Source organism: Stereum hirsutum, assembly GCF_000264905.1.
Source record: "Stereum hirsutum FP-91666 SS1 unplaced genomic scaffold STEHIscaffold_10, whole genome shotgun sequence".
NCBI lineage: Eukaryota > Fungi > Basidiomycota > Agaricomycetes > Russulales > Stereaceae > Stereum > Stereum hirsutum.
Window position 1 is genome coordinate 14473 of NW_006763140.1, and position 27137 is coordinate 41609.

General features: G+C 51.7%; 6 protein-coding genes across 6 annotated transcripts; 4 read left to right on the forward strand and 2 right to left on the reverse strand.

The window, feature by feature from the left end:
• Window positions 1-885: 885 nt before the first annotated feature.
• STEHIDRAFT_132251 (MFS general substrate transporter) lies at window positions 886-3209 on the reverse strand (the record flags this gene model as incomplete). The annotated part of the gene is made up of 12 exons (XM_007305782.1): window positions 886-1025; window positions 1105-1299; window positions 1391-1622; window positions 1713-1817; window positions 1882-2086; window positions 2151-2272; window positions 2337-2382; window positions 2457-2614; window positions 2675-2701; window positions 2760-2823; window positions 2875-2916; window positions 2995-3209. The coding sequence occupies 12 exons, from the start codon at window positions 3207-3209 to the stop codon at window positions 886-888; spliced, it is 1551 nt and encodes a 516-aa protein (XP_007305844.1).
• Window positions 3210-4125: 916 nt separating this feature from the next.
• STEHIDRAFT_60514 (PLP-dependent transferase) lies at window positions 4126-6536 on the reverse strand (the record flags this gene model as incomplete). The annotated part of the gene is made up of 10 exons (XM_007305699.1): window positions 4126-4182; window positions 4265-4384; window positions 4532-4669; window positions 4768-4899; window positions 4949-5047; window positions 5128-5238; window positions 5301-5543; window positions 5624-5979; window positions 6074-6232; window positions 6314-6536. The coding sequence occupies 10 exons, from the start codon at window positions 6534-6536 to the stop codon at window positions 4126-4128; spliced, it is 1638 nt and encodes a 545-aa protein (XP_007305761.1).
• Window positions 6537-6990: 454 nt separating this feature from the next.
• Window positions 6991-8981, forward strand: STEHIDRAFT_60710 (alpha/beta-hydrolase; the record flags this gene model as incomplete). The annotated part of the gene is made up of 5 exons (XM_007305715.1): window positions 6991-7363; window positions 7426-7822; window positions 7917-8223; window positions 8300-8492; window positions 8575-8981. 5 exons carry the CDS (start codon window positions 6991-6993, stop codon window positions 8979-8981), a joined length of 1677 nt encoding a protein of 558 aa, XP_007305777.1.
• A 535-nt stretch (window positions 8982-9516) lies between these two features.
• STEHIDRAFT_122665 (uncharacterized protein) lies at window positions 9517-13390 on the forward strand. The gene is made up of 14 exons (XM_007305783.1): window positions 9517-9951; window positions 10037-10277; window positions 10356-10555; window positions 10605-10651; window positions 10714-10826; window positions 10892-10955; window positions 11013-11102; window positions 11169-11268; window positions 11338-11402; window positions 11473-11590; window positions 11644-11662; window positions 11727-11911; window positions 11984-12851; window positions 12918-13390. Exons 1-14 carry the CDS (start codon window positions 9551-9553, stop codon window positions 13197-13199), a joined length of 2793 nt encoding a protein of 930 aa, XP_007305845.1. The 5' UTR covers window positions 9517-9550; the 3' UTR covers window positions 13200-13390.
• A 2308-nt stretch (window positions 13391-15698) lies between these two features.
• Window positions 15699-19180, forward strand: STEHIDRAFT_140271 (uncharacterized protein; the record flags this gene model as incomplete). The annotated part of the gene is made up of 3 exons (XM_007305784.1): window positions 15699-16070; window positions 16269-16673; window positions 16855-19180. The coding sequence occupies 3 exons, from the start codon at window positions 15699-15701 to the stop codon at window positions 19159-19161; spliced, it is 3084 nt and encodes a 1027-aa protein (XP_007305846.1). The 3' UTR covers window positions 19162-19180.
• A 1215-nt stretch (window positions 19181-20395) lies between these two features.
• STEHIDRAFT_99451 (uncharacterized protein) lies at window positions 20396-24408 on the forward strand (the record flags this gene model as incomplete). The annotated part of the gene is made up of 3 exons (XM_007305785.1): window positions 20396-22321; window positions 22592-23563; window positions 23620-24408. 3 exons carry the CDS (start codon window positions 20396-20398, stop codon window positions 24406-24408), a joined length of 3687 nt encoding a protein of 1228 aa, XP_007305847.1.
• Window positions 24409-27137: the final 2729 nt, after the last annotated feature.

The following is a 27137-nucleotide window of genomic DNA, read 5'->3' on the forward strand; positions in this document are numbered from 1 at the left end:
ATTGTATCCGCCCCAGGTCGGAATCCCCGTGTGTGTTTCGTTTTCATTGCGTGATTCTTAGAATAATGTCAACACCTTGAGATCGGACAACTGAAATGGTGCTGGCGTTGGCGGTGCCGCTCCTTCCGATTTAGTATCTCAGCGTTTGTCCAGAGGGTCGACGAAATCCGCCATACCCACACTCGCGCCAGGTTCACGAGCGATGACGAAGGAGAAGGACATGATATCGTCCGTGTTCTCAATTGCACCGCACGGCTCGGAATTCTTGCTGCGTTGTAACCTTTTGTCTCGCACTATACTTAGAAATGCATCGCGTGCGTAGCCCGGGGAGATAGATTCTTCGGGCGCTCGAAACATGAGAAGCACCATCATTTGCTCGCCGTTGACACGTAAAGCAAAAGCTCAGAGCAGGCGGTTGGGCAGTTATACTGATAGTGAGCCACTCAATGAAATTCATGGCCCATAATTGTTCGATGGGCGATCATGCAAACCGTCTGCACAGAGGAGGAAGGGTTGTGCTTGTGGAGACACGACACCGTGAAGGGATACGGCCGTAACGGCGTGGCACGCACTCGGGGGTAAAGTCACAATTATCTCGAAAATAAGACAACAGACATGAGCGGAGGCGAGTACGATGTACACAAGAGGACCACCAAGAAGACTAAACAGGTATAGATGTACGATGAGATGAAACCTAAAGATAGAACGTAAAACGGGTCAGGACCCACGCATGAAAAAAGGCCAATGCCTGGAAAACGGACGAAGGAAGACGGTCAAACGCACCATGTATGTACATGCCAAGAGGAACTAAATCTCGTATCGGAAGCTATACAATAGTTGTCAGTGCCTTGCTCCTCGCAAAACAATCAAACAAGGAGGATATACTCACTGAGGATTTTCTAGATCTGTCATATCCTGCTCTCCGTTGATCGCCCCGAGCTGTACTCTCTGTTCCTCGGTGATACCCTCCTTCTCAGCTACCCGTTCCCGCTTCTTGTTCTGCAATACGTAGTATGTCCTCCAAGCTACAGCCAAACGTCAATCGTTGTCTTTTGTTAGCGGATACACCTCGTAAACGATGAGAGAAAGGTCGAGGCTGCGTACCAAGAAGCATCCAGAACTGCACAAAGGCAAGGACTGCACAAGCGATGAGCGCAGGGACATATCGTGGCGCATCCTTCGCCTGGAACATCTGAGCACCGATGGCGTTCCCAACGCAGTAGCCGATGAACATGATGGTGCTGACGACGGACTTCTTGGTACGTCCGGCGACATTCGAAGCGACAAAGGTCCAGATAACTAAAAAGAGTGTAGTCAGGAGTTAGTCCTCACGTCGACAAAAACGGCCGAGAACGAAAGGTAAAACCGAAAGCGGGAGAGTACAACTTACGAAGGCCGTTGATATTGCCCGTTACACTCATGAGGTAAAGGCCCCACTTCGACCAGAGGTACTTTGACTCGGCAGGAAGTAGGCCAACGCCGAGCAGACCGACGAACAGGGGGACGGTAGAGGCCATCATGATCCAGAAGCGAATGTTCTTGCGCTTGAGGGAGAGCCAGCCGATCGAAAGGAACCAGATAACGGATAGGGCGTTACGTGGAATGGTTCCTTCGAGGAGAGTCTGTCGGTCAAAGAAAATAGGGATCAGATCTGCGTTCACGAAAAGCGAGATCGGGAAGGACACATGAGATATCAAGATGGCGGTACATACATCGAGATTGCTGAACCCGAAGGAGACGTAGACCAAGTTACCGAAGGTCGTCAATCCTCCGTTAGGTAGCGCCGAAACGATGACGATGACGAAAATGAACCAAGTCTATCCATACAGCAATTAAGTTATACCGGCAGTATCCAACGCATGGCCAGAAAAAGGAACGTACCTGTGGATCTGCGAGAGCCTCCCAAGCCTGGTACTTCTTCCACGCCTTCTTCTGTCTGTCCGAACCAGTCTGGTCGACTGCAATACGAGCCGCAGCCATCCTCTTCTCATCAGCCGAGAGCCACATGACTTCGCGAGGGGTTCCGAGGAGGAAGAAAACGAAGAACGAGAGGACGATAGTAATTCCACCGAGGAAGAATGAGATCCTGCAGCAGCAAACGTACCGCAGAGCGTTAGACATGACAAAATAATGAGGAATAATGAACGTACCCTTTCCAGGCGGCGAGACCCCCATGGCTTTGGGCATGTCTTCCGATACCATACATGCAAAGATCGTTGATAATGGCAAACCCGGCGTTTGCGGATGCCCAGATGAGGAAACGCATCGTATGCTATGATGGAAAACCGCCGTGAGTAGCTCTTAAGATTTCCACTCGATGATCATGTGGCGCGTACCTCACGCCGGGTATACCACGACGCAATGATGATGACGAACGCCGGGCTAGAGAAGTCCAGAAACAGGGGTCAGGCATTGGCTTGAGAAAGACAGGAGGCCGAGCCCGAGGAACTACTCACGAGATGGTGCATTCAGCAGCTCCCTGGAGCGCGCGGAGAGCCATCAGATCTGCCCAGTCTTTTGCGAACGCAGTACACAGAACAATGACACCCCAGATGAAGATGAGGAAGGCAAGGGTCTTGCCAATGTTCACACGCTGCATCATCCAGTTCGCGGGCTACATACGAGCACGATAAGTGGGTACACGGGAGACCACTGGGAGGCCTGAAGTACTCACGAATTCGCAGAGCAGATATGTGATGTACTGGAAGAGATACAGGTCAGTACTCGTGACTACGAATAACTTTAGAGGGTGTACGCACGAAGATGGTGGAAAGCCATGAATATTGCTGGCCGACGAGGTGGGTATCAGTCTTGATGCCGAACCTATGGACACCGTGAGTTCCTGAGAAGATGTGTAGCGAACCTGGGACTCACGTTGCTTGCGTACTCAGACCGGTCTTGTCTGCTTGTTGAACTCTATGACCGAGACGTCCACTCAGCTCTCTACTCCAGCCCCAACAAAGGAATGCGCAACAAGAAACGAATGCGACTCACCCATAACAGACCCACATCAACGGAAGCAGATATCTGTCGACCTTCCTGAGCAGCCTCGTGAACTCCTCCTCCGAATACTGTCCCTGCGTTGCAGCTTTCGCGGTATCGACAGCCAAATCTTCGCCGTCGAGTGGTACTTCATTGATGACCGGATCCGAACTCTCAGATTTCTCCTTATTGAACGATGACTCCTGGGTATGCTGCCTCGTGACCATAGTTGGTGTTTGTCCAGACATCAGAGGCGAAGACAACAAACCAAAGAGCGTAGAAATTGTCGAGAGTCAAAGAACGACAAGTTCGAGGTTCCCTGGAGATGCTGAAGGTCGCTTTACTGAACGCGCTTCAACTGAACTCGACAGAGGGATAGAGAGAAGCTAGCGAGCACCTGAGCATTCTCCAAGACTCGCTTCGCCGTGAGTGATATACGAAGCTAAAGCAGGCTATCGCGACGGCGCGCGTCACGGCGAGCCAGGGCGAGCGGGCGGTATGTTTCGGTTTTCGGCCACTAAAGGCACCCTGCACGGCCACAGTCCCGCATTTCAAGCTCCGATTCGTCTGTGTCTCAGCGACTGTGGCTGAAGCCCAAGTGCACTCTCATACCGATACTTGCCTCGTCCGCTCTACGTGCAAGAGGATATTCAACTCTATACCGTTTTCCTGTAAGCTCAGATAACTGAAACTATTCGTGGCACAATAGATCCTTCCGAAAAAGAGGACATATGTTCCAGCGCTCAAGGATACCGCAACATCGATATCTCGGGCGTCTCGTCTCTGACCAGGACAAGGTTCAGTGGCCACACCCTGGCATCTGTGGGTCCACGTTTGGCCTCATTGAAGTGATCCGGTGCAGTGTTTTACGGAACTAAAAAGATTTGTGGACCTCACATACCAATAGTACGTAGTAAGGAAACACATCTGTCGGCGACAAAAATAGATGTTCTGTACGCAACATCGCCTAGCGCATGCTAGCAAGATGGAAAGTCTCCGAGTAGACGCACACATATGTGCATGGAAGAAGAAGTAGAGCATCTGATTGCGATACAATGGGATAAAAACACCGATACAATATTGTGCGAAACATACGGCGGGCTCTTTTGGCGCAGTACATCCTATGATGATCACAGCCGAAATTCACAAATCCTCCAGCACCTTCGCCATCCTCTTAATTCCCTCAACCATTTCGTCGCGCTACAAACATTCGTCAGCGCTCTTGTCGTCCAAAGAAACAAAACACACGAGGAAAGAGAAGTCGACGAAGACGTGAACTCACATCGACGAAACTGAACGCTAGCCTGAAAAAGGCGACGCCCTTCTCCCGCGGCGTCATAAGGTTTGTAGAAGACGGTTCCCCCTGGAAGGGCGTGTAGTACGTCCCTGGCGTCAATAGAACCTACTCGGAGTAAAGCAAACACCTGCTGTTAGTAGCTGCGTCACTTCACACGAACATGGGCGAGGTGCGAAGGATGAATGGAAGGAGAGCGAGAGAGGAGAGGATGGGAATTATGGAATGAGACGAGGAGGATGACAAGGAAAATACCTTCGCGTCAGCGAGCTTCTTCCAAGTTTGTGCGACCCATTCGTCTTCTGCGCTCGGTGGTGGAGGTTGTGAAGCGAGTATGGATTGGAAGGACGCCAAGTGAGAGAGGTGGAACTTGAGGTAGATAAACATTCCGGCCTGGAGGGAATACCGATCGTAATAATCAAGCGTTAGTTAAATAATCAGATGATACGGAGCGAAAGGAGAAAAGATAAGGTGGATTCTGGTGAACGTACCGCTGGAGGAGTAAAGCTAAATATCGGTTTCCTCTCCGTCGTGGTGGTGGACGAAACGCTCTTGAGGTACGCGTACGTCTCAATACTGCCACTCGGCGTATTCAGGTCGAAGTATTCGTTCAGGGCGTCGCACTGTAAAACATAGTCAGCGATGATGCGGAAGTGTACAATATGAACGTACCATCCAATCACGTCGCACCGCATAACTGTGGCGAAGATTCTGCAACCATTCGAGGTATCCATCAATGCCCCAGGATTGAAGGAGCTTGAGAACGATCGCCTGAAGATCGCATTCGGTAAACGATGAGGACTGAGTACGTGCCCAGACAGAACTAGAGATAGGAGAAGATATGGACGTACCTGGCTCCAACCGCTTGGCGCTTGAGACATAACCTCCGACCCGCGGAGTAGACGCTCAGCGAAAAGTGGGTTGCAAACAAAATAACCAAGACGACTTCCTGGGGCGATGGTCTACTCGAACCGAATAATTAAATAGAACACCTCATACAAACACGAAACAAGTCGGCACGTACCTTACTGAACGACTCTAACCGAATGACTCTGCCGTCCTCGTCGTACCTCAAGAAACTCGGCTCCAAGCTCGCTATGTCCAATTTCTCCAACGACGAATTGTCGGCACGAGAGTTCTCGGAAGGGAGCTTATACGCAGGAAGTTGAAGGAAGTAGTATGGGTCGTCTTCGACGATGATTATATCATGGCGTTTACAGATGTCGTAAATGACCTTTTTACGCGCCGCGGGCATCGTAGCGCCGGTCTATTGCACAACGTATCGGTTTTAGTGGACGTAGTGGGCATGTTATGGGGTAGATAGGAAGAAAAGAAAAGTTGACGAACTGGGTTCTGGCCCACCGGCACTGTATACAACACCCTTGGCCTCTTTCCTCTCATTCCTTCGTCCCACGAATTAATCACCTTTTCAAGTACCTCCGGCTTCATACCCTCCCCATCCATATCAATCGGCACGCCTTTAATCCCCATCGGAATCCATACTGCCTGTGCGCTCGGATAAGTATGTTCTTCAACCAAGACGGAGTCGCCTGGCTCCAGGAGGAGGGAAACGATCTTGTTCCATGCGTCGGTGTTGCCGGAGTTGAGCAAGATTTCGTAGTGGGAGGGGTGGAGAGGCTTAAAGATCTCGAGTGCGAGTTTGTGGAGCAAGGATACGAGGGCGGGGTTGCCGGAGACCTGACCTATGGGAGAAGATTGTCGGACGACACCGAGTTCAGTCGAGTTTGGAAGGCATGAGTCGAGGGTGGGGAGGTGAGAAATACGCAGGTAACGGACCGTATTGGAGATTGTCGGTAAGTTCCTTTGCGCCTGCCGAATCACTCACGGTGAGTGAAATATATTCTGGCGGGGGCGCATCGGGGTCTACTCGGGTATTGCTCTTGTATGCCTGGACTTCAACCGAATTGAACGGGAAGAAGTCTGGGTGGGGGAGACCTACATACACATACCGCCAAATACGTATACGAAGTCAGGGCTCGTTGACTTCGCGCAAGTATTGAAAGCCGTAAGACGTACCACCAGCGAGACTGATCATCCCGTCGAGGGTCATGTATTGAAGAATATCCTTCAAAGGACTCTTCCCTCGGCTACGGCTTAGCGTATTGAGATGGTGAGCAAGATGAGAGAAGTCATCCTTCGGCTCAGCGGTTGGACAAGAACTCGTGGGTTTCGTCGACGAAGCTGACGTTGCTGGAGGTGTGGCGAGGATGGGGGCGGTTTCTGGGAGTTCGACAGCCATGACCAGAGAAAGACTTTGCGAGGAAAAAGACAAGACGAGGGGAAAGTTCGACTTCAATCTCGAAAGACATGCCTCTGAGCCCAGCATGCAGACCTAGAAGATTTGACATCAAAACGAGAGTCGGCATTGTTCGCGTTCGTTGTGGCGAGGAAAGAACAAAGTGAAGACGTCTAAAATGCCGGCGGCCGCGCGGACGTAGCCGAGCCGGCGGCAACAGTCGGTATCGGGAAACGCCACTAAATCCGCTGCATACCGCCTCTCGCCACACGTACTCCATCCGCTCTCTCGCTTTTTGCGCTAGCTACTGAGCACGCCAGAAATAATAGTGCGATAACATATCTTCTTGAGGGTCATGGCTGCTCTCGGCTGGACGGACTTTACCTTCGTCTTTGACTTTCCCCCATCACGACTTGCTTTTTCTTGAGCTTGCACTGAATAGCTTGTGTGGTACACGATGGGAAATAACATCTCGTACTCCGTCACCCCCACGACTCTTGACCTCGGCTCTCAAGGCTCTCTCAACGGTCTCAGCTACGACAATAAAGTCAAACGCTTCCTTAATATCCCTTTCGCCCTACCGCCAACTGGTCCTTACCGCTGGCGTAAACCGCGTCCTCTCCCCTCCGATTTCCACTATGGTGATGCTCGTGACTGTACGAAGTTCGGGCCTCTAGCACCGCAGCCTGGGAAGTATACGAGTCTGGGTAACAGCGATGAACCGGAGGAGGAGAAGTTGAAGTACGATGAGGACTGTTTGACCTTGAATGTATGGATGCCGGCGGGCGAACCACCACAGGGTGGATGGCCTGTGGTGCTGTGGTACCACGGTATGTTTTTTTTCGTATCTTATACCTTTTACACAGTCCGAGTGCTAATGAGGGACTCGTAGGCGGCTGGATGCAAGTAGGAGATGCCTCCGTCGACCCCAACATGGATCCTACCGAGCTCATCTCCTCCACCGGCGCCGCGCTCCAATGTGTCTTCATCGCCTCAGCCTATCGCCTCTCCGCCCTCGGCTTTCTCGCATCCTCCGAACTCGCTGCCGAGGCTGTGTCTCTTGGCGAAGAGAACTTCTGGGGCAACTACGGCCTATGGGACCAGAGGCTAGCTCTGGACTGGGTGCACGAGAATGTCGGGAAGTGGTTCGGCGGGAATACGAGGGAGAAGTTGACGTTGGCGGGACGAAGTGCGGGAGCGTATAGCGTGCATGCGCAGGTCTGCCATGAGTTTTTCATGAGGAAGGACGAGCAGAAGGAGGACGCACCGATGTTTAACCGGTTGATCATGTACGGTACCGTCTTGACCTTTTCTCACTCACCCTGTCTGTGCCTTTGGAAACTTTGTCTTACTGATATGACCGTGTATCCGTGGCGACGTCAGGTACTCCAATGCTATCCCCACTTCTCCGAAGTCCCTCTCCGACGTCCAACCGCAGTTCGAGGAGCTTCTCACCGCTTGCTCCATTCCCCTCTCCCTCTCCGGTCCCGAGAAACTTGCCCGGCTCCGATCGATACCCGCACGCGAACTCACCAGCAAAGTCATGGGACTGAAGATGCATACCTTTCGACCGGTGCTGGACGGCGCGTTCTTCCCAACGGATCTGTTTGATAGGTTCAAGAATGGAGACTTTGCGAAGGAGTTCGAGAGGAGACGGTTGGAGTTGTTGATTGGTGAAGTTCGCGACGAGGTGAGTCGTACCTCACCATCGGCTTCTGCGCCGCTTAGATGGACTGATCGGTCATGCGATTTTTGCCCGTACACAGGAAACTATTTACCGTCAAACGAACCCACCGGACTCTCTGGAGACCCTACATCTTCAAGTCTCGAACTACTACCCGTCGCACGTAACGGACAAGCTCATCGACGCTTACCTCACGCGCAAGGTTCACCTTCCGTACGCACACCCAGACCCAGACCCGAATATCGACGCATGGAAGAAGGTGTATGGGGATATTAGTATGTTTATTTTTCTATCGCTCTTTGTCCCATTCTCCCACTCCGAGTGCTATGTCCTTACTCGCTCTCTCACCTACCCCAGTTTCCGATGGTCAAGTTCGTGCCCCCTCCCGCCTCCTAATTGACCAACTCCGCAACGCAAACGTCCCTCTTTCCCGCGTCCACCGCTACCTCATCTCCTACCGCCCCTCTTTCATGGATCGCGTCGCCCCCGTCACCCTAGGCGTCGGCCACGCTTTCGACAAGCCCATCTGGAATTTCTCGATCATGCACGGGCCGACGGACGAAGAGGAGAAGGCGATGAGGGCTTGGATCGCTGACCTGAGGGAGTTTGTGAATCGGGGATTGAGTGAAGAGACGGGTGGAAAGGGATATGGGACGAAGGAGTGGGAGGAGTATAAGGTTTTGGCGGAGGATGGGAAGATCGAGGTGAGGAAGGATGCGAAATGGGCTTATTTGTTGGAGGTCGGGGAGATTATGGCGGTCTAGAAGGGCTGGCTGGGGTTGTGATTGGTTTCTTTCGTAGGCCATTGTCTTGGTAGGTCTGTATTGTCGAGTGAGGAATCCTCTCGTAACGACTCATGTATCAAACGATCTTTTCATACCCGCTGCTACGATGGTTTGAGTTCTGTCCTATATTTATTCTTCCTTTCTCGCCTTTGTTGAATCCACAACGTTATCTTTGGAGTCTGTTAAGGATGATTCTTCGCTCGATCGTCCTTTGTCTCTGATCTCTTTGTTGTGGGCACATAAATTTGAGCTACGTATCTGAGCTGCCGCATCAACACTACACGAAGCATATCCCTTCATCGATTCGACCCATCGACCCATCGAACATACGGTAGCTTGACCTACTCGAAGGAGATACAGCCAAGGATCGGCGGGGCAAGTATATCGCGTCGAGTACATAAACGACGCGCAAACAACGACACACACCGGCAAGCGCCCCTGAGCAAACGACGGAGATTGTTGGCTGCACCCCACACTCGTCCTCGATCGTGTGAGTCTCACACGTATCCTAAGTTTTTATCTGCTTTTCTCCGCCCTGGTCGTGTCCGATGCCGAAACATCCCTCTTCACCATCACAATCCCCATCGCAATCACACTCGCTTTCCCCGCCAGAACAACAGTCGTCTCCTCGCTTCGAATTCGGTTCCAACTCTCACTCGAACTTCCACAACGCTTCACAATCTCCACAACCGCAACAACATGACGACAATTCGCCATCTGGAACCGCATCAGCTTCAGGATCAGGCTTGAATTCTGCATCTAGACACGATGCAGACACAGCCACAGCCACCGGTTCCAAGAACGTCGATACGCGCACTGGAAAGAGAAGATACGCAGCATCGTGTGAGGCATGTAGGCGCAGAAAGAGGAGATGCGATGGGAAGGGAGAGAATGGAGAGAGTTTGTGTAAGTTTTGTCCTCAGGCGGGGATTCCGTGTGTATTCCCAAGGTGCGTGGCTTCGTGATAGATTCGGTGCCCTCGGTCTCTGATCATCTCGTCTTCATTTTAATCTCGAATCGATTGCTTCGTGCAGGTCCGGAGAAGCTTCGAGGCTCGAAAGCGCCATAGCTACGGCAGAAGCTTCACAGTCTTTCATCGAACAACTCGCGAGCGCCGGAGATGATGACCGGGAGCGGATGCTCATGGAGTGGATGAAGCAGCGAGATGATGGCGAGGTCAACAAGCCGATTGTGTCAACGAGGAAGCGGAGAAAGTTGGTGAAGAAGGAGGAGGTCGAGGAGGACAAGTTGGATGATAGCAGCAGTCTTCCCGAGGTGCGTGCCTTTTTCTTCTGCATGTCTTTGTTCTAGTTAGGTTGTGCCTATCTTGTTGACGCATTTTTTGGTTGACAGACCAGTGCAGAGTCCACCAAGACCTCAAATATCATTGCCGTTTTTGACCGAGCAGCGGACGAGGATTCGTCCGTCAAGGAGACGGCTGCTCTTCGCCAGGACGCACTCAATCGACTACTCGCGGTCGCCGTCAATAGCTTCTCTGAATTCCGTATACCTACCTTAGCAGAAAGCCAGTTGATGATGGAGAGCTACTTCTGGTGCGTAGGCATCCTCCTTCCTTTTTCTTATTCTAATCTCGTTCTTTAGCTGGCAGAATCCTCGGTACGAGGTCATTTATCGACCTGCTTTCGAAGGTACGTGGACCATATCATCAATCAGTCGATCTATGTACGTATTGACCATCTGCCTCGGTCAGAAAGCCTCCACTCTAGCGAACCTACGTTCTGCAACGACTTCCTCCTCTGGTGCATCTACTCCCAGGCGTCGAGACATATACCGGAGATGCGAGATCGGCTCCATGAGTTTGCGGTGGGTAATCTCTCGTCCTTCTACTGTATTCGACTGTGTATTGACGCAGGTAGTGTTATGTTCAGGCGAGGGCCCATTTACTCCTGGCAGTCGAGCTCAGCAGGCCAAGTGCGATTGCGACCGTTCAAGGTCGGTCTTTTTCGCTTGGGTGTATATCCTTCGAGCCTGCGCGCTTATCTCGACCAGGTCTCCTCCTCATTTCTGGTCACAATGCGGCTGAGGGCCTGTACTCTCAGGCATGGGTGATGGCCGGCTACGCATTCCGAATGATCGAAGGTAAATACCGATCTCAGATTACTTTTCTTTCGGCACTCGTGTGTGACAGACCATCTCCTGCGATAGACCTTGCGTGGGAGCGACCAAATCGTAGCTACGAAGGCCAACCCGAGAAGCTACGGACGGCCGAATTATGCACGTATTGGGCGGCATATACGTGGGACAAGTACGCCTCCTCACTCTCGATCGTTTGGCCAATCACCTTTACTAACACGGCGCATTACTCTTGTCTCAGGACGTTGTCGTTGTCCCTCGCAAAAAAGCCTACCTTAAGGCCGAAAGAGAAGCCTCCACTCCCGTGTACGCCTTCGGTCTCGTCCTCCTTTGTCAATCAACTAACCACCGGTCATTGGGGCTGTAACATGATTAGCTGTCGATGATGGAGTAACCTTGTGGAGACCTTTCTATTCGGAAGTGCAGTACGCGGAGTTCACGACAAAGCCGTACTCTGGCGCCCAACCGTCCTTCGAGATGAGATGCTTCCGATAGTAGGTAGCTTCCTATTATTTCAGCAATCTATACGGTGCTGACTTTCACCAAGTTCGTGCTCACTCTACCAGGTAATTACACACCTTGACTTCGTTCGTCGATTGTGTCTGTAACTGACCAACTCATTGTTTCCAGTTCCTCGACGAAGTACTCGAGCACGTTTACTCCATCAAAGAGTCCCGCCTCCTTCAAGCTCGCGATTTCGTTCTTAGTATGCGAGATCGCATGATAGCGTGGCAAGCTCAGGTGCCCGTCGAAATTCTCCTTGACGCGGACAACCTTCCACCGGTGTCGCCACCGGCGCACGTCATACAGTTCAAGTAAGCTTTCACGACAATTTCTGGCTTTTTTCGGCGTAAGCCCTAGCGTTGACCATGGTCAATCTGGTTTAGTCTTTTGGTCCACACGATTTGGATCCTCCTTTACCGCCCCTTCGCCCAAACCGGCTCCCTCGCCGTCCCATACGCCGCCACAGCGTGCCGAAAGTCTGCCCAAGATATTGCCGCCTGCCTCCGCCTCTTCAAGAGTTCATTCCCCGTCGCTCGGTCTACCTACCTTTTCGTGTATGCCGCACTATGCTCCGCCACCATCGACATGGGCGACGTCATCAGCGCAAGTCAGAGCCAGGCCGTCGTTGGTAGCGAGAAGGACGGAGCGAAAGGATCGTCCAAGAAGGGTACGAGCAAGGTTAAGAGGCGAAGTGGTGGGAGATGGGGCGGAAAGAGGGCCGAGAAAGCTAGGGAGAGATTGGAGACGACGCTGCCCATTTTGGCGCATGGGATCAGGTTGAAGATTCCGGGGACACCAAAGATGGTTGGAGCTTTGATGCAGATGCTAGAGAGCGCGAATGCGTTACAGCAGCAGGAGGAGCCAGATGCGGACGAAATCAGGCTGCACCCTCCACCCATGGCGCCTGGTCCCTCTCATGCCCCTGTAGCTGGCCCGTCACACGCCCCAGCAATGGGCCCACGGCATTCTGTGGTCGAATATCCCTCTTCGGCTGCCACATTACCTTCCGTACACACTGCTCCAGCGCCCATCCCGCCGTACTTGGGTGCGGCGTTACCTCCCAGCCGAATGCGTTCGGAAAGTGCAGATGCGACTCCCTACGGTGGTGTCCCGCCCAGAACGAACGTATACCAGCACCAACTCCCGCTCGAGCAGGGCATTCCGGGGCCTCCGCTCCCAGCTTCTACGACGTTTTTGGACGAATTTTTCTCGTCGTTCATGCCAATGGATACCAGTGCCGACAGCCAACCTGTAAGCTATCTCCTCTTTGTTTCGCCTCTATGCTCGTTCTCTGACTTTCGTTATCTGTGTGAGCAGATGTCGTCGAACACATCATTCTCGGCGTGGCCCAGCGCCGGCGGCCTGGACTTCTTCGCGCTCCCCAACTCACTCCCATCGCCCTCGAATTCAGATCACCTCAGTTCCACTTCGGCACCACAGATCGTCCCTGGTCTTCCGATACTCAGCGCGCAGGAGCAGATCCAGATGCACAATAATCAAAATCATCAGTTTCCTACTGCGTATGGAGACGGTGGACAGGGGCAAGGGCCGAGTGCGGGTGCGTACGGGGGAGTAGGTGGTGGGATGAGAGGGATGTGAAGAGGGACGGTCGTAGTGGAGGTTATTTAAAGTGGTTATCATGTTCGTGGGGATAGTTCCCACTTTTCTTGGACGGTGCACATCACTATTCTGGTTGCTTTGTAACATATTGTACCAACATCTAGTACCATAATTGTGTTTCCGATTTACTGCTGTATATATACTTCCTAAGTTGTATGATACTTTCACCTTGGCCCGACTCTTTAAAACTTGACGAGTGTCATCAAGTGTCTTTACGCCACACCACCCAACTGTTCGCGGCACCTCGTTGACTTTGACGACAGTCTCTTTGGTTCTGCAACCCGCGTATCCTAGCACGACGATAGGGCAATCCCGAATCATGTATTTCATCTCCGCTTGTGGTTCCATTCGAAACACTGTAGAGAAAGAAAACAAAACAAGTGTCTTTGTAGACTCTGCATCGTCACGGGACGCCATAGCTCACGTATATCCGAGTTGAAGAACACGAGGCTCATATCTCATTCCCCGATGGGTAGAAAGGCTGAGATATACAGGTTCACCCAGACCTCAGAAATACAACGTAGAAGAATTCGAGCAAACCTTGGGATGAGGCTCTATCACCGTAATCCCGGCCTGCATGTGAACATTGAGACGGAGCTCGATGAAACGAGTGACAGTAACATGGTGTCGATTTGAGGGGGCTTGCACATATGAGCACAAAGAAGATCAAGGATTACGCGCTGAGTATTGCACGTCGACATGCGTTATGCGGCTATGAGTTACTCTGATGTGAGGGAGTATAAAGGCGTGTGCATATGAAACGGCCAGTGCGAGTGATGGAGGAATGCGGTGTATGAGCTGAAAGTCAGCTCATGTCTGACAAAAGGGGATCGCTTATGCCTTCATTCCAAAGAACGACGCACATCAGATCGCTGAGGGCAGAAGATGAACATATTACCAAGGAATCCCGCCGACTCGTACTATTGCTCCTCATGCACACGTTGCACGCCGACGCGATGAGTGGAAAAAACCACTAAGTATCCAAGAAGAACTACAGCGATGGCTCACACATCAACAACCTTTCTCGGACGCTTAAGCATTGCTATCGCCATCGTTTCTCGCCGTATTTTTCCATGGCAGATATCCTTGTGAATTCGTAGAAACTCGTGCAGAGTCGGCCGAAACAACAGTGGTCATCCATATCGAAGTGGCACCAAGGTAAGGCAGGGTAAGGCTTAAGCTGTGTCACATAAAATGGTAACCTTGGCAGCGAATAAGAATGGCCACGAGTTCCAGCATACTGTACTTTTTCGCGCACAAGTTCACGCCACCGCCCCTCGGCCGTTGCCGAGATGACATAATCCGTTCGTGTCCCGGTTCGCTAGCAGACCGGGACAAGGGACAATGCTCGTGAACATCGACAGTTTTCCAGGAATACGACCTTTCACAACCGCTCAGCAGCCATTTATCCTATGCATTTGGGTAAAATATTTCACCCAGTGGCAAAATCTAGCCCAAAGTGTGTCTTGGGGGCCTTTCTGAGGTCACTTTAGGAGCATAGAATATATTTGCATTTTTGTCAAATTTGCACCAAATTTTGGTTTGTCCCATTTACAAGTTCAGTGCACATCAATGGGGTGGGACTGTCCCGCGGCACGAGTTCGTTCGCGGCCCCCATGGGACACGGGACACGAACTTGTGCGCGAAAAACTACAGTATATGTAAGTAGTGCCAAATAATGCGAGACGCTTATCATAGAATACTTAGAGAGCTTCAATGGGAGGAGAGGAGGAGGACTTGGGCATGACGGACTCGGCTGAGCGTAGGAGGGAAGATGCGCCCACCGAGAGACGGTCAGAACGCGTGACGTCATGCACCCGAATTTCAATTGTATTCCTGTGCTGGTGCTTTCAAGGCAATTTCAAGGCGCTTTGGCCCAACTTTGGCCACAACCACGACCGTTCGAACAACTCGAAAATGCTCACTGGAAAAATGCTCCTAGCTGCTCACACTGTTCTCCTCGACCTATATCCTAATACTCGTCCACGTAGTAGCATTAAAGTGAACCTTCCGCAAACGGACTAGATCGTCGGATAAGACCGCGTGCAAGAGAAGACGTCCTTACGTCGATCTCCAGCCGCTCTTCCCTTATCCGCTCGTCCCTTTGGTGACTTCCCGTTTCGGATCGCCTGCACGAACCGTCCTGCTTCACTGTCGCAAACGTCGTCCTCCCCACTTTGAAAAGGTGAGACCGTACATAGGGCCCAGTGTAAGTGATACCATTGAACCGAGTTATGACTGGGGGTTTCATTCCGAATCGAACCGTCGTATTGCCACCCATCGAGCCATCTTTTGTCGCCTGGGGCCACAGAGAAAATTTCAGCCGCATCGATCCGATAAGCGCCATATCTACGGTTCCTCCATTGTCCTCCCTCGCTTATCAAGCACGCTTCCTCCCCATTTTATGTTCTTGTATCCTCTCCCTCTAACCTCGTCGTCCATCACATACTTCGACTGACAACTTCCCCGTAAACCAGAATGCCACCACTGATGCGCACGAAGAGCTATCACACACTTGTCTCTGAAGACGACTACGACCTTCCCGCCCTCGAGGGGTCCAAGATACGACACTCGTGGGATTTGACCCTTACCCGTGCCTCGACACCCGCACCTGCCCATATACCGGATGAACCTCAAGATCCCTTTAAGCAGACACCCAGAACTCGGAAGGCTAGCTTTTCGACACCTTCTAGGCCAACGACTGTAATCCTTGGATCCAGCGCAAAGCCGTTGCAGGAAAGTTCGGACATGAGCGATAGAACATTGACGCGGATGGAGTTGGAGGAGAAAGAAAGGGAACAACAGAAGAAAGCGTCAAGGGCGATGAGACTGAAGAAGTGGAGTGAAGATGTGCGTGTCTCATTTCTGTCTCACTCTCTCTTCGTTGGTTTGCTTCCTTCAGCCATCATCATCGGCACATTCTCCTCGCTATTTCCTCCTTTCCTGTCCCTCCCCCCTGCTGTTCTCTCCGTCCAGCTTCTACACAACGTCTTGAACACTTGTTGATCGTTCACTGAATCCATTCCTTATCGTGCTCTACACCACTAGCCCGACTTCGTCGTCTTGTGCAGGACCTTTGAAAACACTCCTGCCGTCTTTTATGAATTGGACTCGGCGGACATGGGAGTCATGGGCAGCGTCCCAGAAGACCAAGAAAGCCACTCACCTTCCAACTCCCCAGGATCAAACGGCTCTCCTCATTCGCCTGGGCGCCTCCCCAGCCAGCGCAGCTCGAGAGCCTACCCTACTTGCACATCCAACCTGACTCCTTCGGATGTACGCATGGTAGAAAGCGGGTTTGTAGGTGTTGAGAGGAGAAAGGAGGAGGGAACCGCCATCAGAATGGTCCAGAAATATCTGGAGACTGACAGTTACACGACAGCAAGAGCCTGGACGTCGCAATTGACGACAAAGTCGAAAACTGACTCTACCCCCCCGTGTTCACCTGGGATAGTACGTCGTTCTCTATGTTTCTTGTCTTGCCTCTCGCGTTTTGCCCCCTAGGGTGTTGCACTCCCGTCATTCCCTATCTGTCTTTCGCGCGTTGTTCCCTTTCGGCCCAACCCCAGCTTGGAGCATCCTATAACATAAGCTAATGCAATACACGTTCGCTTTCTTGTACTTTCTGATACAGCCAATCCCCGCTCGCTCGAAAGATACAATCGTCTCTGCTTCGTCGTCGACGTCTTCATCCTCCTCGTCTTTCTCGTCTTCGTCTTCGTGGTCGGCTTACTCGTCGTCTTACTCGTCGCCCTCCCCTTCCTCCTCTGCCGCGCACCACACCCTCTTTTCCGATGTCACGCCCACCAAATATACACCCACCCCACTCATACCGACCTCGAGGAAACTAACTCCCACCACGCCCACGCCCACCTTAAGCACACAGATCCACGGCTCACCCACGCCCACCAAACGGTCGATTCTCAACTCAGCGTCTTCCTCCTACTCCTCCACCACCACCTCTGCCAGCAACGCATCGATCTACGAGACAAAACACAGCTCAAACTCTACCACTAGCGCAAAACAAATCGTCAAACCCATTCGGCCTTCTTATCCAACTACCTTGGAAGGTTCGACTGACTTTTGGGCGCCGAAGAATGAGTCTGTAATACGCGCCAGCGCCACAGCTAAAGATCGAGCGTCTCAGCTCGCTCAGAGGTCATCGTCGAGCTCTGTACGTTCTAGCCGTCGCGATCACCGTGAGGGGAACGTTGAAGGTGATGCCTCGAATGATGTTGGGGCCTCATCCAAAGCCAATAACATCTTTACGGCTTTCGAATCGGAGGCGAAGCTTACGCAGGGGCTGAAGGGGAGGCCTGAGGTTGAGGATACCTATCTGAAGGCGAGTATTAGTACGGACAGGTCTATTTCTCCCAAGCATTCATCTCGCCCAAACTCGTTGAGGACGTCGGATGAACCTATCCAGACTGGAAGTAATACGAGTATGTCCAGAATATCTACGCCTTCAATATCTCAACTCACATCCGCAGCAGGTTCGTCATCGCGCCCTTCCTACTCGGCGTCTTCATCGCGTTCTTCATACCCGAAGTATGAACCACGTGTTCCTCAAGCGCTGTCAGCGGCGAGGGCTGCAGCGAGAACGGCCATGGCAGGCGCTCATGACGTGGACAGTGTGGCCTTAGAATGGGCGGACCTCACCAGGCGGCTTCGGGATCAAAACGCTGGAGCCACACCGAGGAAGGAAGGCATAGACTTGGACGATCGCGATCGGGCACGCCCCTCCCGCCCACAGCCTCGACCCGAGCCTCGTGTTGCTGAAAAATCAACTCAAGGCGATCGTGCTCGGACGAGCTCAATGCTCTCTGTCTTCCCCACCACCACCACCACCACCACCACCACCACCACCGCCACGGCATCCAGGAGTAACGTACCCAGCGCGCCCTTCCAGTCTACCTCCAATCTTGCTCCCATAAACGCCTTCAAATCTGGTCGGACCTTCGATTCCGGATCAAATATTCAGCCACAGACCCAATCCGGAACTCAAACTCGCACCAGCAGCTTCACCCGCACGCGTACCTTCACTCGCATCCGTTCGCACACCGTGTCGGACCCGGTCGACACTAAATATATTCCGGAGTCGCAACCAAACTCTGGATTTGAATCCGAATTTGAGAAGGCCTTCCCAAAGCTCGAGAAGCAGCTCGGAAAGCTTACGCTCGAGGTTGATGATGACGATGAGGAGTTCGCTGAGGTTTCGGCGGCTAGTACTCGCGCCGGATCGGGGGTTGCGAGGTCGAGTGTAGGTTCGGGGATTTATCTACTCAACCAGGGATCGCGTTCCCTTGAGAGGAGCTTGGAGTCGAATGGAAGCGTGGATAGTGATGTTGTGAAAGGTTCCGGGGGTGGAGGTTTCGATCAGGATGTAGGAGTTGGAGTCGAGGATACGGACGCCACAGGGCTTGCCCGCGCTGACGCTCAATCTCAAGTTCTCCAACAAGCGAAAATTCAGCCGCCTCCTCACGCCAATACTCACACTTCCCTTATGTCTACCAACACCGTCTCACCAGTTTCCCCTCCTCCATTCGACCCATCCGCTCCGGATCCACTCCACCTTCGTCACCTTAAACGCCTCGAGGCCGAAGCTCTACGTAGGGAAGAAGCGGCAGATGAGAAACTGAAGGGGCTTGGTGTCAGCCCATCCAGTGGAAGGAGGATTTTTCAGAGGACCAAGAGGTCATCGCTTGGAGGCGGAAATGTAATGGGAACGGATGGGTGGTGGGACAGTGATGATGACGGCGCGTTTGAGTCTGCGATGCGAGGGAATGACAAGACGTTTAGTGAGGGGCTGAAAATGTCTGGCGATGACATAAATGGTCAGGAGCACGAGGGCGGGGATGGTGATTTTGATTGGGATGAAGATGGGGATGGAGAGAAGACGGTAGGACCTGAGGATATCGTTGGGAATCTGTCGGACCTGTAGACTGGCGATCTGGATCGGTTACCTTTGCTTGTATTTGTTTAAAGTCATGTTTTTCGACAATATCAGTTCTCTTTGATACGATTCTGTGAGAATGACTGAAAGTTCAAGTCAGTTTGTTGTGTCAGTGGTTGGTTCACAATACAGATGTGTGCTCCAAGTTGCCACCGCCACACTGGTCTCGGAACGTCGACGTCATCGATGTGACATGTTTCAGGCAAGCTTTTGGCGTTCTCCAATGAGTCCAAATCTTCCCCCACTCGACCTCTCAGACCTCAGGCCTCAGGCCCAGTCAAGGCCTAGTACTGGGATGTATGGTCTCACTGGGCGCTACTGAATATTTCCTGGTGACTCTGGTCAGCTCTGATCGAGCTGTTGCGATTCGAACCTCAACTGTTCATCCCGGTCTGTTTCCTCGAATCATCTACGCTCCTCGAATTGTTCATGGCGCCTCGTCATACTCCCGAAAATTAACCACACTACTTTGACCCTAATACTCTTCCCGACGCGATTGAGTTCTTTTGATACTACAGTCATTGCAATGGTCGAGAGACTCCCTACGTGGAACTACTAGCAGCTCTTGCACTCTAGTCATTCAGATGTGTACGACATCAACACCGCACAGCTTGCAAACCAAAGGGACAATGTTTATTTACACGAAAGCCCACACAAGCGCTATCTAGATCCTGTGACTTTGGATGCGTGGCCCTGAAACCCGTCGATGCCGCTTTCTTGACCTGTGACTTTGCTTTCACTCTCATCGATCAGTGGCAGTGTCCTCCATCCGTCGATATATATACTCGTCCCTTGACTACGTCGCTGTCTCAACTTTGTCCCCAACAACGATACCGCAGCCGGACTCACTCGTCAGCTCGCTCTTGCTTTGCTTTCTTCGAAATCCGCATACTTATCTCTTTGCGTACACCAGTTCGCCAAGGCGACTTGAACCTGATGTCAGACGAAGCACCCACACCGCACGAACAAGCTGAGATCATGGATGGAGATGCGTATGAAGCTATAGAACCAGAGAACGTGCGTACTTATCGGCCCTTTTTCCTTCATCACTAGTCGTTTTGACGCTGTGTGCCTTCGTTCCAAGAATGTGACGGGTTCAGAGGTCGAGGACCCTGCTCTCGCAATGGTGACCTCTATATTCCTCATCCCATCCACTATCACAAGAAAAACTGACAAACCACCATTTCTCTAGTTCGAAGGACTCGATCGTGAAATATCTGGCATGCGACAAGCACTGAATACTCTCCCCACAGATCATCGTCTCTACAATCCGATACTTCTCGAACTCTCCGATGCTCTGCAATACCGCTACAGTTTCTTGGGTGATCTAGACGACATAGAGGATGCGATCCTTTACAGCCGTGACGTAAAGCCGTTTTTTGACCCAGGCTCCAGAGAGCTAGCTTCATGTTTGAGAGTATTGGGCACTTCTCTATCCGAGAGATTCAAGTACGCGGGAGAGACGAACGATTTGGACGAGGCCATCTCGTCTTTGAATGAGGCTGTCGCGATCATGCCTGACGATGACGATGCCAAGGCTTCCGCTCTAACCAACCTCGGAACCTCGCTCATCTCTCGATATGAGTACGTTGGTGCTATCTCAGATGTCGACGAAGCCATATCTCGTCAGCGACAGGCTATATCACTCACGCCAAACGGCCACGAAAAGAAACATGCTCGCATCACGAACCTCGGAAGCTCTCTGCTTTCTCGATTCGAACATCTAGGTGATCTATCTGACGCCGATGAAGCCATCTCGATGCAGCAGCAGGCTGTGGAACTCACGGATCATAATGACCCCCCAAGTTTATATAGTCTGGGGAATGCGTTCCTTCGCCGATTTGACGCCTTGGGAAAGCTTGGCGACATTGAACAGGCGATAGTGTTCGGACGACAGGCTGTGGACCTCGCGTCGGACGATGACCCGGAAAAGATCAAGTATCTTGGCGTTTTGGGGACGTCGTATTGTTGTATGTTCGAGCATACTGGAAATTCCGCAGATATCGACGAGTCCATACGTATTCAGCAGCAGGCTGTTACACTTGCGGCCGATGATGACGCTGAGAAACCTGCTATCCTAAGCGGACTGGGATCTTCGTTTTCATCTCGATTTAGACGGCTTGGAACACTCTCTGATATCGACGAGGCTATCGAGCTTCAAAAACATGCTGTTTCTCTCACATCCGACGAAATTCCGAATAAGCCTATATTCCTCAGTAACCTCGGTAACTCATACATATGGTGCTTCAGGCGTTCAGCAAAGTTATCAGATTTGGAAGAGGCGATCAGACTTCATGTGCAGGCTGTAGCGCTTACGCCTGAAGAGCATGCTGCTAAGCCGTCTCACATCAATAATCTCGGGGAATGTCACCTCCACCGTTTCGAGCGTTTGGGCAATACCACAGATATCGACGAAGCTATCACGCTTCACAGACAGGCCATTACGCTTGCCCCCGATGGGCGTGCTCAGAAGGGTAGGGGCCTGAGCGCACTTGGAGCGTCGCTTTGTCGTAGATTCGAGCGATTCGGAAGTTTCCCCGATATAGTGGAGGCTATAGCGCTGCAGAGACAAGCATTGGGCATGATGCTTCATGATCATCCGCAGAGAGCTACGCGTCTCGATGATCTGGGTATCTCGTACCTTCGCAGGTTCGAGCGTTTAGATGAACTGCCTGATATCGAAGAATGCATTACGCTCCAGAAGCAGGCATCTGATCTTACGCCAGAGGGAGATACGCAGAAGCCTGGCAGGCTCAATAACCTCGGGAACGCGTTCCTTCGGAAGTTTGAACATACAGGGAATGTACCGGATATCGACGAGGCCATCATGTTGTACAGACAAGCTCTTGAGCTTGTACCAGATAGCCATTCTGAGAAGGCTACTTATCTCGGGAACCTTGGGAAGGCGTTACTTGGCAGATTTGAGCGATTGAAGACTTTGCTCGATGTGGACGAGGGCATCGCACTCCATAGGCGGGCCGTAGGTTTGACGCCGGATGATCATGCGAAGAAGCCTCTGCGTCTCAACAACCTCGGGAACTCGCTTCTTCGGAGGTACGAACATACTGGCGATATTGACATTCTTGAAGAGGCTATAGCGGTACAGCGGCAGTCTCTGGCACTCACTCCAGATGGCCATGCGAATAGAGTCAAATTCCTCGATAGTCTCGGAGTATCCTACCTTCGCAAATTCGAGTATTCGGGAGAATATACCGATATTGGAGAAGCTATCTCTGCTGGAAAGAATGCCCTCGCGCTCACATCTATCAACGACACGGAGAGCCCTCTGCGTTTGAGCAATCTTGGATCATCATTTTTCTCCAGATACGAAAGGTTCAAGGACCGTCCTGATATCGATGAGGCAATCACTTTACAAATTCAAGCGAGCGACCTCATGCCCAGCGGCCATGCAGACAAGGCCACATATTTGAGCAACCTCGGAAACTCGTACGCTTGTCGATGGAGTAATATTCGAGAACCCGATGATATCAAGGCATCAACTCAGCACTTTATGGACAGTGCGAGATCTACGTCTGCCCCTCCATTTGTTATGTTCCGCTCTGCGCGGAGATGGGCTGAAGGCTGGCTGATACAGCGTGGAACGCCCAGTCTTGAGGCTCACGAGACCATCATCAGTCTCGTACCCCGCATCATCTGGCTCGGAACAGATGTTTCTCGTCGTTATGAAGATATATTGTCTATTGGCGATGCGGTGAATGAGGCAGCGGCAGCAGCTATCGAGATGAAGCAGTATGATACCGCACTTGAATGGTTGGAACAGGGACGATCAGTTGTATGGGGTCAGATTCTAAGTCTACGTTCTCCTATGGACGAGCTGAGGGCAGCGGAGCAGGGAGATCTGGCAAATCAGTTGGAACAGGTTTCTCAGCAGCTGGAGAAGGCGGGAACTACCCTGCCGACAACTTCCAGTGTCGCTCTCGAGAGTCCTGCAAGTTCTTCGGAAGAGCAGGCGCAGAAACACCGCAGACTGGCAGAGAGGTACGAGGGGCTATTGGCGGAGGTTCGCCGCATCAAGGGATTCGAAAGGTTTTTGCAACCAAAGCAGCTCTCTGAGCTCATTGGCGCTACGCGATCTGGACCAGTCGTCGTCATCAACGTTCACCGACGCCGCTGCGATGCCCTCGTTTTACGAAACAGGGATTTACCGATTCTTCATGTGGCACTCCCGACAGACTTCACATACGATACGGCCAAGAACCTGCGTCTTGATTTGATCAAGTCCCTGGCCAAGGCAGGAATCCGAGATCGCGACGATCGTGCCAGTAAGAAACATCTCGTGAGCGGCGTAGAAAAGCTCAAGATGCAGAAGGTCTTAGAGGCTATATGGATCAACGTCGTTAGTCCAGTACTCTCCGCTCTCGGATACATGGTGCGTGAAGATACCTTCCATAAATTTGAGTCTACTCTCAACATCAATTTCAACAGACTACACCGCAGACTGAAGAACTACCCCATATCACATGGTGTGCTACGGGGCCGCTCGCATTTCTTCCCCTTCACGCTGCGGGTCTTTACAGCACGCACGACCAGCCAAGGGCTTTCAAATATGCCGTATCTTCGTACACGCCGACCTTGGCTACGCTGAACAGACCATCAAATGACCACCCCAAGTCCGCTCCGCGTATCCTTGCGATATCGCAACCCAGTACGCCTGGACAAAGTCGCCTACCTGGGACAGTGTCCGAGGTCCAGGCTGTCAAGAATTGCGTCGGCGCCTTAGACTTCTCGTGGCTCAACAGTGACCAAGCTACGGTCTCTGCGGTACTCGACGAGATGGATAGAGGGAATTGGTGCCACTTTGCCTGTCACGGGGTCCAGCACCCCGATGACCCGATCAAGAGCGCCTTCGCCCTGCACGACGGTCCACTGGACTTAAAGACGATCATGGCCAAGTCCTTCGATTCTGCAGAGATAGCGTTCCTGTCTGCGTGTCAGACCGCGACGGGAGACGAGAAACGCCCAGAGGAGGCGGCTCATCTCGCCTCTGGGATGCTCATGGCTGGATATCGCTCCGTGTTTGGGACGATGTGGTCTATCGGTGACGCGGACGCGCCTGTGATTGCGAAGGAGGTGTATACCTACTTGTTGAAAGACGGTGGGGTCAATCGTGGTAAGGAGGCGTATGCTATGCATTACGCAGTAGAGAAGCTTAGAGAGAAGGTCGGCGAGGGGGCATTCGTCAAGTGGGTACCTTTTGTACATTTCGGTGGTTAGTATGAGAGCAACGGGGGCCTGCGAATGTGTTGGGTCAGAGACTATGTCGAGATACTGTGATACTATTGTACGTCACATACCTGTTAGAAAGTATCTCCCTACATTCGATACAACCTCGGTCGCTCAGTTATCACATAGAGAAAGTATGGAAGACTTGGAACGAACGAGAGAGACGATGGATCGATTTGGCCTCCTGAAATAGCCCGAATAGTCACTATCTTCTTCGATACGCTGATAGAAGAGAAGTCCAAGTCACAAAGACGGAATTTCCGGTAAACGTTGACTGTGATAGACGCGGTAGTGGAAGGGAGGAAGATTTAAATGTAACCACCGAGCAGAGAGTCACGGAGAGGGCTTTCTGAATCGACTACCAATATATGGATGTGTCTTGGAGAGCGTGATGCATATGCAGGTACTCCAATAACAACCGACGGTGATGAGAGGTAAGGATAGAAGGAAGCAGTGGGTGACGGAGGAATAGAGGGAGAAAAAAGACGTACTCTTTCGGGTATGATGCCAGTTAAAGAAAGAGAAATAGAAACATCAGCATACACGCATATATCGCACGCATATAACCTACTCGAACACGGGGGCAACTGTGTCGTTCGACCATCTTCCAATAGGTGATATGGCGCATTTGATGACTGCTCAGGCTCTACACCAAGCGAACGAGGCACACATAGTCAGATATCGACACTAAAAGACGGATATACGAAGGCTAGACTCATGGGAGGAAGCACGGGTTGCGAAATGATTCAACAATTCGACGGGGAGAAACATACCTTGCACTGTCTAGTCATAACAGAAGCTGAACGTCACCAGTACAGAATCTCGCCAGCCTACCCAAGTTCTTCTTTCTAAATAACCTCTGCTCAGCCTTCGTGGTAAAGAGGTCAGCATGACGGATGACATCGAACAGTAAGATGGATCAAAGGGTGGGACGTACGACGCATGGATAAAGCGGACCCACGAACCTCGTATGCTGCAAAACATCGGAGATATTGCACGGAGGGGTAGAGATTACTGTAAAGAGAGAACTTCGTCAGCTAATTCCAAACAAGGGAAGATGAAACACTCTGTGCGCTACAAGTAAGATGAAATACTGGAACGTGAAGCCTTCGATACGTCTGCAACAGGACCAGAATTACTCTCAGAAAGGAGACCATGGGTCAGAGGCACAGGCGAGAGACGGAAGAGCAGATAGGTCAGCGAAGATCCCATCGCCATCCTTCGTGCAACACACTGTGTATTTCTGTTTGAAACACCTCCTCAGACCCTCCAACAATAACTACTAGATGCAAAGATCAAAAACCAACGACTGACCACGGTCATATCCACTGAGCATACTCAACAGCTACACACAGTCCTAGATCCTTCGCCAGGCTAAAACTTGAGTAGGATCCTCATCTCTCTGCGAAATTAGAGGAGAAAGACAACTGCGATCATGATGGCAGAGATGAACACCCTGTTCGGAGGACGGTTGGTCGAATGAGACAGGCGTCGGGGAGCAATAGGAAGAGTATGATAGCGACAGGGCTTCGCATCCAGGCGCCGAAGAGACGGATGAAAAGGAGAAAGAGGTCATGTACGGTGACGGATCATCGCTATCGAGCACATTATCGAGCGTAGAATGGGGCGAAGAGGTCAGGAAAGTACCTCTCAAGAAGAAAAAGCATGGAACGCCTCGGCTCGTTAAAGTCGGCGCCGAGGATCGCGGAAGCAAGGCACGCGAGCGTGTTCCGCTGATCGCGATCTTATCTTATCGCTTTCGCCACCCAGTTCGTGACCAGAGCTGCGTGTGGCGCTTTCTCTCGCCGCTGGCCAGCCAGCTCGCTCTCACAGAACGACGACGGTTAGTATGGTGTACCGTTGCCACAGAGTTCACGGTCTGTTGACGCGCGTCGCGCGTTCGCGCTGCTCGAATGCAGACCATGTCAAACTTCGGTTTGTGCCTCTCCTGCGCTGATTTTCACATATTGGAGAACCCAGAAGTGCTTTGAATAGCTCATTTGGTCTCCATAATTCATATCTGCTGCCTAGAGCACAAACCGATACCACAGGAGCCCGAAATCGCATTTCGGCCAGCCCAAAAAAAATCCGGGATATCCCGGAGGTCGGCCGGAAATGAGACGGCGTCGGTATCCACTCCGGTCTCTCGTGTGGTGTGGCAACCCAGTGGCCCAAATCCAGGACTGAAGCTGCCACGCATCAAATGGCCCAGGAAATATATATGCTATATAAAATTTACCGTGCATATAAGGAGACCCGCAAGGTGGCCCATCCATTGTATCTATTACTCGTTACGATGAGTGTAGGAGTCTAAGGTGCCGCGTTCAACTCGATTGTCGCGACCAAACCAGAACAGCGTCTTCGATCGCGCATACGATGATCCGAAGCTACGTCTGGGTATAGACACATCACAAATAACATACCTACCTATAGTTTCCCCAGTGAATTCAATGAGACCAGTCCACCAAGTACTTGGAAGAAGAGTAAGTTGAAGCGGTGTGGCGGGTCCCATGCGGCGGGTTGCGGCTGGGCCACCTCCGGGGTGCATCCCGGATCCGGCAATGTCTTTTTTTTTAGCTTTTTTTGCCCGCTGAATGCGTTTTGTGCGTTTTGGTAGCCTGAAGTCGGTTTATACTACATAAAAAGGGATGGATGTCATTGGATACGCATTCACGAGCATCCTAATGGCCCATGAGGCTTCATAACAGCAGAGAATGATT

Bases quoted from the DNA above. Each gene is read 5' to 3' on its own strand.
- STEHIDRAFT_122665 (XM_007305783.1), top strand. From the start codon at position 9,551: ATGCCGAAACATCCCTCTTCACCATCACAATCCCCATCGCAATCACAC. The intron at 9,952-10,036 runs GTGCGTGGCTTC...TGCTTCGTGCAG, and splicing joins ATTCCGTGTGTATTCCCAAG to GTCCGGAGAAGCTTCGAGGC. The intron at 10,652-10,713 runs GTACGTGGACCA...TGCCTCGGTCAG, and splicing joins TTATCGACCTGCTTTCGAAG to AAAGCCTCCACTCTAGCGAA.